Consider the following 18,167-nt stretch of genomic DNA (forward strand, 5'->3'; position numbering starts at 1 on the left):
TTTTTGCAGAGGCTTTTTAGTGTCCCTTTGAGCCTAAACTCACTGCATGCATATTTCTGTAGTAATGCAATTTCCTTACACCATCAGAGCTCACTTCAGCTGTTGTTGAGTATTATTATACCTCACTGTTTCCTTACTTTCCCATCAGTCCCTCTATCTCGGATCTAAATGTCATTTATAGTTCAAACTATTTGTCTGTTAGTCCCCCTGTAACCCAGAATAGCTCAGAAATACATGAAAGTTCACAAGGAAAGGGTCATCAAGAGGGTCTATTTTCTGGACCATAAAAGGACCAGACCCCAAAAACCTGGTTGATAGATGTGAGAGTAGCACAGGACATTTAGGGCAGAACTGTGCAGTATGACACTTGGCAATGTGGGTAGCATGTAATCATCCAAGTGGGCGTAGATACCACTGGAAAATGTCACTGCTGCAGTGAAGGTTATATCCTTTCTGAAAAGAAAGAGGCCTATCCTTACCATAAAGGGGATATAAAAGCTAACAAATTTTGTGAGTTTTGTTTTGGGTTTTTTTTAACAAACAGAAATCCAGGACTGGCATTAAAGGTCTTTACCAGTGGTTTTTGCAGCATGCAGAATTTTCTGTTAGACTGGTAACTACTTTAGTGAAATCAGGAACATCAAAAAAATAATTATAAAAATGTCCTTTAAATCTAAATTGAAATGATGGCTCCTTTGCTTGTTTTCTTCTTTAGCTTGCTTGGTTTTTTTTTGAAGTCACTCTTGTTAATTGTCCTGCAGCCATGGTATGTACCAGATAGCCAAGAAAGCTGACATGGTGAAGTTATATACAGCATCCTTGTGACCTTTTTGCAGCGAAGATACATATCTGTCCAATAAAGCTCAGGCCAAATGACAGCGACAGCTGTCTTGTGGCATTCAGTTTGAATTAAACAGGTTTGCTCACAAGTCAGGAGCAAGTATTTCATTACAGACTGTGCACCAAGACCAACATAAGCCCCCAAAACTGAAACTTTCCCTCAGCAGCTATGGAAACTGCCCTGGTGGACTGAGATGCACTGCACAGGCTCCTCCTTGTCTCCTTGCTTTGACTTTCCCGCCTCCTGCAAGCTGTCATCCCCTGTTGACATTTACATTGGTGTAGCACTTGCGAGGGAAGAAAACCTGACTTCTCTTAGGAGGGAACCAGAGTGTTATGGGAACTGAGCACTCGAAGAACGAGGGCCGAAGGAGCATGGTTTTTCCAAGGAAAGGTAGAAAGTTGCCTGCATGGGAAGATGCTCTTCTCTCAGGGAAAGACCCCAAGTCACTGCTAAAACGAGGATTGCGTTATGTCAGCTTGAGCCTCATAATGAAAGGGATGACCAGCACACCTGACTTCTTGTGGGGACTGCCTGAGGTGCAGAAGCTGAACCTTTCACGCAACCAGCTGGTGGTGATTCCTCCTTTGCTGGGGAAACTGGACAGGCTGGTAGTGCTGAACTTGGGTGGCAACTGCCTCAAGTGTCTGCCTAAAGAGATTGGACTGCTGAGGAACCTGAAGGTCTTGTTTGTCAATATGAATTGCCTGACAGAGGTGCCATCAGAGCTCAGCTTGTGCAGGAAGCTGGAGGTTCTGAGCCTCTCGCACAACTGTATCTCACAACTGCCTTTGAGCTTCACTGACTTGACAAGTTTGAGGAAACTGAACCTCAGTAACAACCGCTTTGTGCAAATTCCCCTCTGTATCTTTGCACTGAGGAGCTTAGATTTCTTGCATCTAGGGTCCAACAGGCTGGAAAACATCGCAGAGAGTATCCAGTATCTGGTCAATCTGCAAATCTTTATTGTAGAGAATAACAAGATACGCAGTCTGCCACGGTCTATCTGCTTTATCACCACTCTGGAGTTACTAAATGCTGATTACAATGCCATACAGACTCTCCCAGATGACCTCTACCTGTTGCACCGGCTGCGCCGCATCGCCTGGAACCCAATGGACAAAGGCCTCCACATCGCCCACAACCCCTTGTCCCGGCCTCTGCCCGAGGTTGTTGAGGGGGGGCTGGATGTGCTCTTCAACTACCTCAGGGAGAAAAAGGAGCACAACTGAGCTTCCGCTGATCTTGGGATTAAGCCTGTCATCAAGACTCAATTGCATCGGAGAGCTTTCCAGCACAGGCATTTCCACTTCATAATGCTTGGATTTTGAAGGCTGTGGATGGCTTTAGTAACAGCTGGAGGAAAGCAAGTAAAGTATGATGGTCTTGATTAAGTGTGTGAAGAGCAAACTTTCTAAGAATAGCCACCTCTTGTAACCTTCAGTGCTGGTGTGCTTTGGGTGTTTTTTTAGAAAAAAAAACAAACTTGTGATAAAATATTTGCTCTTCATTTGACAGCAACAAATTAAGGCAGACTGCCAGACATGCATAAACATGTATTTGACAGCTATTAGATTGGAGGAATATTAATATAAATTAGATTCACTATATGTGATTGAAATTGCATTTTAACTTGTGCTCACTTCTTCAGACGCAGGTAAATCACTACGTAAAAAAACACCACTATCTAAATGAATCTCAAGGAAAACGTTTGCTTTTGGCAGTGAGTATATCCTGAGCTATATTAGCTCAAAGACAATATATGACTAGCCAGTTCAATATCGTTTGTTGTTTACCCCACAGATGTGGTCTGGCCTCTGTAAATTACAGGCAAAAATCGTCATTGATGCGGTGATTTCCCAGTTCTTTGGAAGAAGATTCCAAACTTCTGTAAAACTCCTAGTTCCCCTCATGAGACATGCAGCTCTTCCCATGCAGCCTCCAAGAATTCTGGCAGCAGTTCATCACATCAGCTGGGAGCAGCATCTGCATGAAGCGGAGAAATGACAGTGGGTTCTTCCTGAAACGAAGGATGGAGTTGCTCATTGCTAGACATACAATTGCTCTCCGTTTCCTTTCCCACACCCCAGCAACCAGAGCTATGGGGTAACGTTACTCTCCTAAAGGTGAAATATTTCTTTCTGGAAAAGTAGCATCAAACCAGTCATCACCGTAAGAGCTTCAAAAACAAATACTTATTTCTGTGGTTTTCAGTATCAGCCAGTAGCATAAAAGTCAGGTCTTACGTGTTTTTTCATATTGATCTTCTGTGAATGTCCTTCATCAAAGTTTTATCTGGCAATAAAGAGGCAGTATGAAAGAGCTGTTAACAATTTATGCAACCTGGGTCTTTTTGTTCCCTCACACGAGTGCAAAACAGAAGCAGCTCTGTTGAAATCAGTTGAGATAAATACTTGTAATGGTAGTGTAAAAGAGGAATGAGACTGTAATTCTTGACCTAATTAAGAGTATTCAAAACCACTTTTAAAATGCTTCCTATGTCAAATCTCAGGAATCAATGATTACTTTCTAAAACATAATTTGCTTGAAATTGTGGAAGGCTGTGAAAGGCTGATCCTGCTTCTAGTGAAGTTAATGGACAACCCCTGACTGAGGGAAAAACTCTTCAACAGAGGTAGGAGCAGCCTGATAACAGCAGACAATTATGTCATTCATATGTACGTGCAGGACAACGCAGTGCCTTTGTCACACTAACGTTATCAGTGCAGTATTGAATGCTAGAAATGAAGAATCAGTGCCCACAGAATATTCCACTCTGGGTCTGCCTGCCCTGATATTTTTGTGTTGGATTATTTTGTGTATCATTTGTTACCTTAATTGCAAATTTCAGTGTTAGGCCCAGGAATCACAGTTTCCAAGTGTGCAGTCAAGTACAAATCTTACATTTCTAGCAAATATGAAACCTTTTGGAAGGGCACATTTGCTCAAGCATTAAACAAACAAACAAAGCAAGAAGACAAACACCAAAGCACAATTACTTTGTGACATTTTAAATTTAATATGTTTCAAATACAAATATATTTTATGTGTAGTTTTACATGTATTTATTTCACCCATGCAACGAGATTTATAGCAAAGTTCCAAGGTTTTAATGAACAATGCATCTAATAAATTAATATGTGATTCAATTAGCGACAAGAAATAAAGCTGCAATTATTTATAGAAATACCAACAGATAATTCTTGAAGGGGATTAGACACAGATTATTAACTTTTCTAAATGTCCATTTCATATCCCTAAGTCTGGCATTCATGTAAACACTTCAATATTGCTTTGCAGGAAAATTACATGCCTACGGCATTAATCACCTGAAAAGATTTTCCATGTATCAGTATCCAGGATTATATGACACCAGATAGCCTCTGATCTGATCTGACTAGAGGAGGTATGCACAGTAATTTGCATGGAAGATGTGAGGCTGGACTGTGTGTGTTCATTAGGATACCACTTTGAGGGTAAGAAACAGTGCCTGATTGAAGAAAATGGTCTCCAGATAGGGGATTAAAAGGCAAATTTGACATAACCAAATGCATCTGGAAAAGCAGTTATAATATGAAGTGCAATACCAATAATTTAAAATTCAATTATTCGATTAAATAATAATAGCCTTTTACTCAAGCTAATAAACCTTTGTAAGCATACGAAATACATAGAAGTCTCTGCTTTTTTAAATAGAATAATAAAATTCATTGAATAAATGGTACTTTAATGTATAATTCAGATGTTACCATTAAGAAAATAATTTCTACTGATTTGCTTTAGTCTTTCTTTCATTCCTCAGTCAAGACCCTTAAAAATAGCTTTCTCAGAGATACAGAAAGTGATCTCACATGACTGAAGGTAATGTTCTGAATTCTTCCTGGAAAAAGAAAAGACTGTATACCCCTGTTAAAGTATAGAAATATATATAAGAGGCAAATAAAAAACATATGTATTTGTATCTGAGAGGCAGCAAGATAGAGAAAGCAGGCAAGGGCACAGGAGGGAGATAGAATGGATAATGTCACACTCTGGGTCTAGCTTGGAGCAGGGCATTAGAAAAGCTTTGGTGGATCTCATTGTCATCCGATACTAACTGTGCAGATGACAGGGAAAAAGGAAGCGAAATGCTGCAGAGGCTATAGTCTTGACTCATAATATGACAACAGTACTACTTCCATATGTATTGAATACTATGTGTTTATAATCTTTCAGAGAACTGTAAGCAGAATATTATGCTTGTTTCTAGTATGCATTGAAGTTTTCTCATCCTAAGCCTCACAGCAGCATAACCTTTGATGCATCTATTATTTTTGCTGTAATTGGTGGTGTTCTCCAGAGAAATGGAAAAAGTGGGATTTACTCATGGAATGGAAAAGGTGAGATCCACTCATGAAAAGGATACTCTTTTGGTAAGGTGACTTTTTTATGGTTATCACTCAGAGAAGCTCTCAAAGAGCTTAGAAACACTCTTGATGTGGACAAAAGAAAGGGCCAGAAATAAGAACAAAGTAGAAAGAACATATTCCGGGGTTGTATGGTTGGGATAAACATAATATACAACAGGGCTGTACAATTTGTTCCTCAGCTTTCATCAAATACACTGTTGGTACATTTGGTCAGCTGAACAGAATCCACATATTTTAAATTGAAAAGAAAGCTGCATTCTGTGAAAAGTTAAAAGTCAAGTCAGCAAGCAAAACCTTTGAAATCTGTAAGGCTTCAGGTTTTTGGTATAACCAAAGTTAGTGATTCAACCTTTTTGATCTGAATTACTGCTGTAATACAGGAAGTTAAAACTGAAACATGTTGTACCTACTGTTCTGGGGCTACTGGCTAAACTTCCTCAGGCCACTTGTGACTTGTAACATCCCAAAATCCGTTGCCATGTCCTAGGTGCCACCCCTGTGAGGCACCCATCACTGTGTAACCTGGCCAGGAACGCCAGCCCTTTACATGAGCAAAGCAGTAAGAACCTGTAAAGACCAACTTTCAAAATTCACTGAGGTGGCAGTTCAAAACAGAGTTTTTTGGATTCCAGGTGAACGCTCCTGAAATTCAGATTTTAAAGTTTATAATTATTAATTATTAATTTGATTGAAAAATGCATCAACTTTTTTTTGCCAACTTGCCAATATTTTCTCCATACTTTTTTCATCTTCATCAAAATTCCTCTCTTTTGTCTCTCAAGAACAGTTTCTAGGCATCTTTTTACTATAAGAATATGCATTCTGAGATTTAAACTTTTTAGGATATAACAGAATTAATTTCCTATTACTACACGGTACCTTTGTGAAACCACATCTTTCAGTTAATATTTTTAAGGACTTTGCAGTCATCATTTCAGTGAAGGAGGATGCATCTAAAAATACTGCACTGATTCTGGAGAGATCTGGACTCATTATTTACTTTGCTAGGCCAGCACATTTCTTAAAAAAACATACCACAGCATATAATTTCTGCAAGCAGAAAAATCATTGATACTTCAAGTCATTTCTTTAAGCAATGAAAAAAAAGAAGCCTCAAAGATGTTCATCACATGAGAGATAAATAAAGGTAAATAAAGAAAATAAGAGTGATAGAGAAAGAAAGCAAAGAAAATGAAGTAATCATCTGGTCAGTATGGTTTCACCAAATTTCAAGGATAAATTTGCTGCACAGCCTTAAGACAGTACTTCTTGAGTGATTCAAGGAGTGTTTCAGACTGCCTTGCACAGTTCTATTAAGTATAACTAGTATGTACGAAAATAATTGTACCAAAATAACAATGTCTAATAATTTGCAAAACAAAGATAAAATATGCATATTATTATGCCACATGTGCTTCTGCAGTTCTCACACATTGGAGCTGAAATCCTGAAATAGTTACAGCTGAAGGAAAATTCTGCTGTAGAAGGGTCTGCATTTATATGAGAATATATACTTTTCCCATTTTATATATGGCAAAAACAAGATTTTAAAACTCAGTAGATGTTTAAATGGGCATAAGGCTTTAGGTATATTGGTACAGAGGTACGCTTCAGTACTCACATGTGGAGTAAGTTTGAAAGTCCTTCCTCTGTATAGGTAAGAGGCAGAATAGTAATATAAAAGATTCCCCTCCTTCAGTGTTTCCATGCATTTATCTGTGGCACAACAAGGGCCAACCAGCCCTCAAAAACCATCCTTCAGCACTTTCTTCTGCAGCCCAGCAGTACCGACAGCATCCTGCACCCACACAGCTGCCTATAGCACAGGATTACTTTGCAGGGTTCAGTGACAAAGCCTGAAATTTATACTCCAATGTATGTGGAGTCACGTCATGCATGGCTAAAAAGGTGGTTTCCAGTGAAGCAGGAAGTATATCAACAGCTTCAGAAAAGGTCATTGCAAATTATGCTGCCTCATAAAGTGAGCTTACCCAGGCAGACTGAAGAGAAGACCAAAGGCCAAAGGGCAGAGCTTTATGTTTTCCTAAGGCTCGAAAGAGTTCAGATGCCATAAATTCATTGATGGATAGCCTGATTTTAATTTCAACTTTCCAGAAATTTAAAAAAGTAGAAATAGAATTACTCTTTTAATACAACTCTGTGAGGGAAATACATGTTGCTCCATTTTCTTCCTGATCTCCAACCTTTGCATCACTAGCATGTTCATAGAAGCAATGAATTACTTTTCTCTTCCTGCAAAGGCAGTGTTGCCAGGTGTGGGTGGGTGTCAAAATGTACAGAGGGTCCTCTCACCCTCCATGCAAGGAGTGCAGGATGAGGCTCCACAACCACTGGTGACAGAATGGGTAACCTGCTCATAACAGGTGCTGTGCTCATGACACTATCTTTATGCACCTGCCTTCAAGGTCTCAGACAGTGGTTAGTCTCTGGACAATGTTTTCACAGTCAATAGAGAGAGGTGGACACAGTTGTCCTAAAAGCATTGGCAAAGGAGTGCCGCTGAAGTACCCCATGTTGTCCTGGGGTCTCTCTCCACTGGCCTGGGAGAGCTCCTGGACATCTGCAGACTAATTTAGGCATCTGAAGTAAGGTTGGTGAAGCTGTAGGGTGCAAATGCCTTCCTCTGCCCGGCCTTCCTTGCCTCTGGAGCATGTGTGCAGAGGGCATGAAGCACGATTTCTCAGTGTAGTATATAACATGAAGACTTGCTGTGAAGATGTATCAGAGAAACACCAAAACATTTATAATGCCCTGTCCCAAATGCTTTCGATGTCAGAAAATCCTTTCTCCCTAGCTATTAAAATGCTCCACCTCAAGACAGGGGTAAGTAGGACACGTTTAAAAGGAGCCCCTGTATTTTTTAGAAACAGCATTCCAAAATCAGCTAAAAGAAATTACCAAGTGAGTAACGGCAAAATTGTTACAGTAAAAAATTGCTTCCACCTAGAAAACAAGATTATTTTCATGATACTTCCCTTGCTTGTTATTTGTCCTTTTTGTTTTTAAAAACTTAATGGAAGTCTCTGTATGTATATATGGGGTTTTGTATTGGTCCATGCACATATACATATTTTCCCTTTCACTGCTATAGGGAACACCAGAACCTATTAGTGGTTCCTAAATTGTTTGCCTGTGTGAGCAGAGAAGTCTCTGTCATAGAGTAATCTAGTGCCCTGTGAATGGCACTGATGGGAGAGCTGAGGAATACAGAAGAATAAAACCTTCACTTTGGGAAATTCAGTCAATTGAGTGTGACATGGTTAAGATAATGCCTTTCCACAGCCATTTCTGTGCACAAGGGTCCTGTATATCTTTCAGTACACTTACTTTCTCTTTCCACTTGGAAAATAACACTGTGAAAAATGGTGTTTGTGTGTCCTGTCTACATACAAATGAAGCCACAAAGATACTTGAATTCAATTAATTAAATGAAATCTCTCTGACCACGTGTGTGTGTATGCACCTTTTTCCATGTGCATGTTTGGGGGTATTTGGGAGGTTTTACCATGTTTTGCAATGTAGTATCTTGTGAGCCAATGGGAAAGTAACATATTCCACTGCAAATAAATTGCTGGTAATTTCACATCAAAACAGGACTTAAAACACATGATGGTAAAATATGTTGCTTTTGAATTACTCATACATCAGTTTTTCTGCGTGTTATTTTAATGTTAGATGTCACAAAGTTCTTTGGCACTTTTATTAAGCCATGTGGGGATTTTAAATATGGAAGAATTCACATTTGGTCTTTTTTTAAACTGATCAAGAATCATACAAGAAGACACAGTCATTTTCTGTTAGTCACTAAAAGTTTGGTAGATCTTCCAGCAAACTACCCCAAATGCATTCTTTAGCCCATAAAAGAAGAAAAGAAGTTAAATTCCACACAGACTGATTTATCTAAGAAAATTTATAGATCTGACACCAAACTGCATGCTTCTGGAGTCCAATTTGGCCTGAATGTTTACAGAAGGCTCAAATGGAATTTTCACACTCCATTGACTGGGTTACTCCTAGAGACAGTTAATTCAAAGTTTTATTTAACTTCAGAAGAACTTTAGTAGGTGGTTGTTTATCAAAGGTTTGTGTATATCTTTTAACCCTGCCCTTCAATATCCATATTTTATTTGAATAAGTAAATCTAATAGTTTTTACTACAAGTCTACATAGGCTCTTCTTACACTGTATAAAAATATAAAGCCAGTGTCTCACAGACTTGAGGTATGACATTTTCCAGTCCTGCTAGGAGGATCAGAGCTTCCTCTGGTCTAAATGATCTCCCAGAGCTTGGAGAACAGAAGGTAAATGAATGCTCTTAGTTAGACTCGGTAAATTTTCATTTTCACAAAGTCCATGTCAGAGATAGATGTAATTGATTTATCATTTGGTTCAAAGTTATGAATTTACAGCAGTTAAGATGCTTTCTCTTCCTTGGACTGGTATGCAGATACTGGAGTGTATGGGTGAGAAAATTCATCCAGCATGTCCAAATCCTCATAAGGACTAAGCCTTAGGGGAGGATGTGGAAATTCACCACAGACTCAGAATTCTCCCAGCTGTCTCAGGTGCCCATTAGAGAGGCTATTGAATGTTCTTTAGCAAGGCTAATATGTTGCAAAGCACTGACATTTCAAGACTTTTCAGTGAAGCTAATATCTTTTCCTGGTAAGTAATTTTCACATTTACATCAATTTAGCACAGTCTAGATTTGGATAAAGGTAAGCACAGCTTTTCTCTTATCAGTGTTGCCAGGGTGATGATCACCAAACTGACCCAGCAGTCTGCAGTGGTCCCTCCTCTCATACTCCCCCAAACCAGCAGCAGGACCTAGGCTTGTGCACCTATTCAACAACAAATGCACTGCTGAAATGCCCCACAAATGCCTTGTTGCAGTTCCTGCGACCAAGAGACTATTTTAAAATATCAGACAATGAATAAATATAATGGGGTAAGGGGAAAGGATTACCACTTTAGAAGCTACTGCCAGACATGTTGTCACTTTAGTAAGAAGCCAGGACAGCTGATGTACATTTTCTTCTATACTAGGTACCTTTATTTTCTCACTTATTCTCTTGCCTTTTTCTTTTCACTTGTCCTTCCTCCTTTTTTCATTATGCTCTCTCCTTTCCTTGTTTTGTCTCTTTGTTTCTTATAAACGAGTTTCGACACGTTTAATTAAAGTTGACTGCTTGACTGATGCCAGTTCAACCTTCCTTTTCTGAATTTGCCATCCAAAACAAGTTAATCATTAGCAGAGGCCTGTCTTCATCTACTGCACAAGGGGATAGAGAAAAAAAAAGAACAAGTCTCAGGAAGCAGTAACTAGCCTGAAGAGCAGAATATACTTTGCACTTAGTGACATTTTTCTGTGTCCTTGTAGCTCATAAATCCTCAGTTTGCAGTATAAGTCTAGATAGACATTTATGTTAACTAGTTCCTGAAGGGCTATTGCAAACATTAAAGACATAGGGAGGAGTCCACACACCATTGTGAAAAAACAAGAAACCCTGTCTACTCCTGCCATTCTCCAGAGATCCCTTCCTGTTCCCGATGAAGCTCCACATAAATTCACTGCCTCTGCTACCTCTATTTTTGAAGTGTGAAATTTTGGGCCCCCTGTTGTCGTATTGCTACAGAATGATTTAGAAACACATAAAAGCAAGAACAGATTCTGTTGTCTAGCCCCAGATTTTACCATGTGCTGTAGACAGTGAGATTTATGTCTAGTTCTTTTTTGCTATAAAAATATGCCTGCCTCACTCCCTCTCACCTGTATGTAATGCACTCCTGCTCTTTGGTGTCAGTCCTATAAAAGGGAAGCTGCAGTCTGAAACTGGAGCAACGATGCATAGCCACAATTACATAGAAGCTGTAACAATTACAGTGTTCACAGAGAAGTACTCACTTTAACTTCAGGACAGGAATAAAAAAGGTAGAATAAAGAAAGGGAAGACAACAGAATCCAGTAAAGAAGCACAAATTTACTTAGGTGGTTTGGACTGACCTATCTGATGTGCTTGTGTGGTGTGAAGCCCAGCACTGCCCTGCCATGACTGTCAGGGGATTTACTTTTTTAAGGGAGATCTCCTCCATGAGGTACTCACCTCAGCAAAGCAGGACCAAGGGAACAGCTCCTACCAGCTTCACCTCCCACTGAGTATGGTTGGAACTCTCAGCATATAGCATTGAAGAGGGATAGACTCAGTGTACACAAGGTGTTACGGTATAAGGTATGGTGACAGCATATTAGTATAATTCATTCACTAGTTCTGTCAGGAATCAATCAGGGTTTAAAATACTGCTGTTGCTTACTGCTTAGGTGCCTGAAGGTGCATCCAGCTCCATGGAAGGTAGTACTGCATCAGTTTTACATTTAAGGGAAGGAATCAAAAACTCTTCTGCCTCCAAGGAGAACCTCCTACTTCAGGATCCATAGAAACTCAGAGATAGTTCTGAACTGACTATACAATCAGTTTTAAAGTCCCTTCTCAGTCTGACACTACAAAACATAAATCAAAGCACTGTACAGTATCACTGAACAAATTCAGTTAGAGTCCTATTACATAAAAGCAGGCAAATAATATGACTAGAAGGACATTTTAATATATTATACTCATTACATGGTAGTTTGATGTCAAATATATGAAATACTAAGCAAAATATAACAATCCCTCTAGTAATGTAAAAATGTTCACATTTTTAATCTAGAGATCTCACTGATGAGGCATGATTGTTCAACATCCTAGAAGGCAGCTTTCTAAATTATGCTATTCCCTGTGGCAAGTGAAGGACAGATCACAGACTTAATGGAAGGAGCATTTTCGTTTTCCCTGTTGCACAGTGGGATTTACATTTCAGCCCTCCAGCAAGCAGAGTTACTCATGATACCTTCTAAATTAGTACCACCTCATAAGCTGCACCCAGGGTACCTCCTAAATTAACAAGTAATGCATTTAGGAATCCCTGAAAGGCTTATTATCTCCTGTCTAATATATCATTAGCACTGTATATAATTTCTGACACAGTGTGCCCATCCCTCCTTCTAATGAAAGATTCCCATAGGTTAAATAGGGCATTGTAGAGGTCCATTTCTGACTTCCCATTATACTCCTGTATCTGCAGCAGAATTAAGGCTAACTGCAAAAGAATAATTTCCCTGGCCTTTCAGTTTATGTGCTTTTGTAGCTGCAGAATAACAGCAGAAGTACCGGTCCATTATGTTATTTCTATTTGGTGGTATAAAAGTAAATGCTATATTCATAACCCCATCTTCAGACGAAAGAGAGCTGCCATTCCAAGGTTAGGATATTTGCTTCCATATTCTAAACCCTCCTGGCTGTTTTAGATACCTATGCTGCTGCAGTCATCTTTGAGCTGCTAGTGTACCTCTGTGTTACCTCTCATGATAGCGTCAGGAAACAACACAGGGAGAAGAAATGCTGATATAACAGTTCCCGTTGGGAAGTAACTGCTCATTAATACACTTTCAGGCTGTCACAATTTGAGATATTGGTCAAAGGTGTTTGCCAAGCTGGAAGTCAAGAAATGTTCACCTCTTCAGCCTTGTCTGCACTAAGAATTTAACTCACTGCTGACAGAACACATCAGCATTTGGAGCAGATGGAGCAATACTCGGGTTTAGCCAGAGCATGGAGATATTGCTTACAATTTAATGCATCCTCCCCAACCCTCATCTGAGTTCCCCCACTGTCTGCTTCTAACCCAGAGCATGCCTGTGGCACTGAGATCCAGTTGCTCCAAAAGGCTTTGTTCACGTAACATCAGCATCAGATGCCTTCATCCCTCATAGAGAGTTATTGGCAGCAGAATGCTGTTTCTAGGCAAACTGGATTCCTGCAGGCATTTGCTCTGACAAAGACACCTGAGACTGGGCCTGGTCATCCGTGGCTTGCAGGGATTACAGTCATTCCTCACTTCCCAGAGGCTGTTCACAACAGCCATCCCTCGCTGAAGTTCAGTTCTACTTTCCCTCAGCAGGTGTTAGGCAGAGCAAGTGCTAAAACTTGTGGCTTCAGATGGAATATCCATCACTTTATTTATTTAGGTTTTATTGTGCTAGCTGGAATAATTCGCGTCTGTGAGCTTTTAATGATGTTCTTAACTGTAGCTAATAAGCATTGGCACAGAGATGTCCATCACCTTCTTGGAAATGAGCAGCCAAGAGTTTACACAATAGGAGGGTAGAGCTTTTTCAGACTTAGAAGAAGACATACATTATATTTCTTCCTGGAGATACCTTCCAGCTGTCCAGTGAGGTAACAAAGAAACAAATGCATTGACAGACCCTCTGTTACTTCTTTCGCTAATAGTCATCATTTGCATTATAAACATTTTAACAAAGACACATTGAGCTAATTTTAACTCTATTACTTTGATGAGTTTAGTCCATTGACTTTGTGGAGGAAAATACAGAGATGAGTCTTGTTTTTGATTAAGCTCATGAGTACAAAGAAGTCTCTCAAAAATTGCCACTGCGGGACCTCAGCCAGCAGAGGCCTATAACCAAATAATGGGAACTTGTTATCACTCTTTGATTATAAGTATCTGTTGGCTAAATATGCACAAAATGAGTGTTTCTTATTTTTAACAGATAATCTTGTTGCATCTATTTTTAAAGAACAAAGTCTCCGCTCTTCATTTTTGAAGGTCCTGCTAACTAACTTAAATATGGTAGATTGGATTCCAGGATGACTAAATTTGATTTGCAACAAGAAACAGATCAACAGATTTTTCTTATCTCAATGCAAATGTTCCTCATCTACGTGAATTAGGAGTCTCATTCAACTCCAAGTTGACTCTCACAAACTCCTAGAATTCAATTTCCTGAGCAGGAGACAGTATAGATTAGTTTGATTTATAATAAATTTCAACCCTCCCAAGGTAGCTACTGCCAGCAGTGTCTCCTTTTTCAGAGCTGTAGATCTTAAAATATAGGAGTCAGATACTGAGGTTAATAATTAATGTGAAGCATCCAGATCTTATAGCTATTCCAATCTAAAGTAATCATACAAACTTCCAAGAAGCTAAGGAAAAGTCAAACTAAGTCAGAAGAAATGCATCCTTGATGCAGCATATGTGTACTAAGGCAGAGATTCAGGTACTTTAGTGATGGAGCATGTGTTCATTCGTTACCAGTAGAGACTCAGATTCATATTTTGAACCCCTGCAGGAGTTGACTTCAGTCCTTGGAATTCATCACTCAGCATAGCAAGCACTTCATCACAAGTTTTATCCCTTTCTGAAATTCAAATTTAGACCCTTGATTGTGAAGATCAGGTCTGCAATATGAAGCATCTCTGAGTTACCACAGAGCATCTGTTGCCCCAGAATCCCACACTGTCTAATTCCAAAAGCCTCGCCTCCACGCGTCGTTAATGAGTCTAGGAACAGTAGCAGAGGACATAGAGGACAGCTTGAAAGTCTGCAAATTAACAGAAAACCAAAGTTTAACACCCACAGCAGACAAATCGCAGGGATTCTGTAGCACATGTACAAAACGAATAGGTGCCTGAGTAATGGTCTAATGAGGAAAATTACTAGGTGCTGGGGTATGTCAGGAATAGCCTTTTGCCTACAAACATTTTTGAAGTGGGATGTCCTAGTGTAGAGGATCTTTTTAATAGAGCCTATTAAATACAACACCTCCTAGGCTAATGATGTTAGACTATCCAGCCTGCAAAATGTCCTTTGGAATAGGTTGAACATCCAGAAGGAGGTCAAATGCCAGGGAATCTTTTTATCAAAACTCCATTCCTACTGTGTCCTGGACATGTTTTTGGGGAACTCTAAAAAAAAAAATGAGGGTGTTAAAAAAGGCTAAAATTTTTAGATGCATAAATATGTGGACTATAGACTTAAATCCACCAGACTTGTACACGGAGTGGCTACACCTGTGTTTTATGAGTTCTGCCAGGTTCAATATTTAGAAATGAGTTTTGAGAGCAATGAAGAAAGGCATTATAAAAATTCATAATATTGATTAGACTTTTCTATTATAATTGATTCAGATCATATAACTTATAAAGGCATTAAGAGATGTAATGAACACTGTGAAAAGGACTGTGTATAAAAATATGGATTGAAACCGACACCAGATTTGCACAAGTAACAGAAAGCCCTTTTACAAGGTGACAGAAATACATCATAGGAAAGGAAGGGATTGGACAGCAGCTGTTTGGTCGCTTGCACATTCACAAAGCATGTCTCACTGATGGACAGCTTTATAGTCTGATCCTTCACAAGTGTCTGAGAACAGGACCCCACTACACTGAGAGAGAGAGAAAACCTTTTTTTTTCTTTTTTTTTAAATGGGCAATGTCTCTACAAGGAAAGTCCAGAAATGTTTTTTCAGGAGGTCTGTATACACAGCTGGGTACAAAGGCTGGGCCGGAAGGAAGGCTGGGTTCCATCCTGCCCTGCTCAGCTCAGTGCTACCCGGGGCTCTGAGGTTTGCTGCCATCCCTTGCAGCAGAGCAGGAGACAGCTAAAATCAGTTGGCTTCCGTGGGGGAGCACGCAGCAGATGGCACTGTTGCTTTAGCAGTCCTGCATCAGCCCCTTTTTCCCTCTGTAGGAAGACCCAGGTAAATTTTTCCTTCCTATCCTTTTTCCTTCTGTGGGATTTTGCCCCATTTTCTGTGATCGGGTCCATCCACATCTGAGTGCAATGTTGCCATGCCATGGTCCCTCGGTGTGAGCGTTGCCTTCTGGGTAGCCCCACATCCATCCCACTCCTTGCTTGCTGCCACGCCAACTCCTAGCATTTGCTTTATGTAGGGACTCGCATTTGCATAATAATTTATTCCCATTGGTTCTCTTGTATGCCCAATTTAATTAGTTTGTAACATTTCGGTGGTGTTTTTCTCAGACGCTAATAGCATGTTGGGGAAGCTGAGCACGTTTCTGCCATGTCTTTTCACTTGCAGCGCACACAGACTTTTATCTCTTTCCATAACTTTGTCTCAGTGGTTTTTTTTTTTTATTTGCTTTTTCATGCTAGATGTCTTGATACTTATCTCCATTCATTTTACGATTCTTACACCAAACAATTTTTTAAAAGGCTAATATTTCTGGGTTTTCCTTACCTCTTTATGATCCATCATTTAGATATTAAATTAGTTTAGACTTTCCTAGATGTGTTTTAATTAGAGATACTTGTTTATTTACCACTAGCTGCATATGCATGAGGAGGCTTTTTTTCACAGTCCTATCCTGAAAGCTGTTGAAAGCCTCCACTAAAATCAATCAGCATCAAGGCAATTGGAATCATATTGAAGATAAAGTCATACGGGAGAAAAAAAAGGGAATTGCAATTGTTTTATGTCTGTCCTGGAAATCCTTACCCAAACAGGACTCTGCTCTGTTAAAAACCACAGGCTTGGTGCCAAAGTTTGTAAACCTGAGGTTCCAGGCCACCTGTGTGGAAACTGAAACCCACTGTTTGGCTCCAGTTTTGCAAAAAAAAAAAAAAAAAAGGAGTTTGGTGTTTCAGATCAGGGAGGTGAGCATTCCACAAGGGCAATGGGAACTATCTAGTGTAGTTAATAGACAACCCTGGGCACAGAGGGATGTCTGAATCACACCCCACAGCTCAGATCCTGTTGCCTGAACCAAAGCTGCAGGCAAGATCTGCTGTGTCCTCGGATCCAACAGGTAGAACTCTTGACTGAAGGTAGCAGACCATGTATCTTCTTTGCTTGAGGTGGACATAGAGCATTGTTTTACTCTGGAACATGGATGGAACATGGGCGATGTGGGTACTGGCTCATAGTTCATATTTGTCCAAGTAGTAGGAAACCTTCCTAACAGGCTGAGATTTCTCATACCTATTTTTACCTCTTCCTGTGGAAGTGAGGGAATAGTAGAGAAATAAAAGTGACCTTCATGGAAGAAAAAATGTCAAAGCAAGCCAGACTTGAGATCCTGGATGTTAACATCCCCTCATGTGGTTGAGGCATTGCTCTACTTTTCACCTCTGCTTTCCAACACTGTAAGTAAAAAAATTACTTAGTAAAGGTATCACCAGGATTAAGTGACTGTTGAGTGCCAAGGTCACAGTCATAGTCTTGAAATTAGGCACTAAATCCTGTTTTGATAACCAAAGTTATGTCTATGCTGTGGCAGTCAGGAGTTCTTCCCACCTTCTGTTGTTGAGGAAAACCATAATCATGCTCTGCTGCCATTTTGAGACAAAACACACTGTCCATCATCCTTTTGAGGGGTCCCTTTGTGCCCTGAGTTTCTTGCAGGGTGATGCAGTGAAATTCAGCATATCCCAGCCTAGATCTGGTGTGCACAAGGATTACTGAAAATACTACCTTCCTCAACACTTTTGCCTTGCCTTGTAGTTTTGAGCTAGAAGCATACTTGAGCTTCAGCAATTTAAGACAGATAGATTTTTGTGTCTGTCTGAAGCTCACGTCTTCCAGAACTGTAAATCTCAATGGGCCTTAAGGCATGATAAAACATAATCCTTGGGGATGCACATGGGAGCAATGGACTGGCTGAATCAGGAACGTCCACGACTGTGGGTGCAGGAGCTTCCTGGTTTCTAGGACAATGGAAACAATAGGAACTACTAATTTGGCATGAAATTCTATAAGTCTGCGCTTCCCTTTCAAGGCTGTGTAAATGTTTGCTCCTTTTGTCTGTTACAGGAGTTAACTGACATTAAGACATTTAGAGAATGAAGAGCTATGATTAGTTCCTCCCTTCAGTTTCCCTAGAAGTGCAGGATCATCCCTTACAGCACAGAAAGGTTCATCCCCTTTAGCCAAGAAGTGTTGCCCTTTTGGTCTGTTTCTGGCTGCATTAGGCATAAAAATTAATCTTACTATGAAAGGAATCTCAACAAAAAACTGTGTCTGTTTTCTAGGA

At 39.9% G+C, this 18,167-nt stretch overlaps 1 protein-coding gene across 1 annotated transcript; it reads left to right on the forward strand.

Moving 5' to 3' along the window:
* The first annotated feature begins 1,034 nt into the window (after nt 1-1,034).
* On the forward strand, nt 1,035-2,073 carry LOC103802460 (leucine-rich repeat-containing protein 30-like). The gene is given in 2 exon segments (XM_009074941.1): nt 1,035-1,118; nt 1,120-2,073. Coding segments are annotated over 2 exon segments (1,038 nt in total).
* The last annotated feature ends 16,094 nt before the right edge of the window (nt 2,074-18,167 follow it).

The sequence above is a fragment of the Acanthisitta chloris genome, unplaced genomic scaffold (genome assembly GCF_000695815.1).
Source record: "Acanthisitta chloris isolate BGI_N310 unplaced genomic scaffold, ASM69581v1 scaffold34170, whole genome shotgun sequence".
NCBI lineage: Eukaryota > Metazoa > Chordata > Aves > Passeriformes > Acanthisittidae > Acanthisitta > Acanthisitta chloris.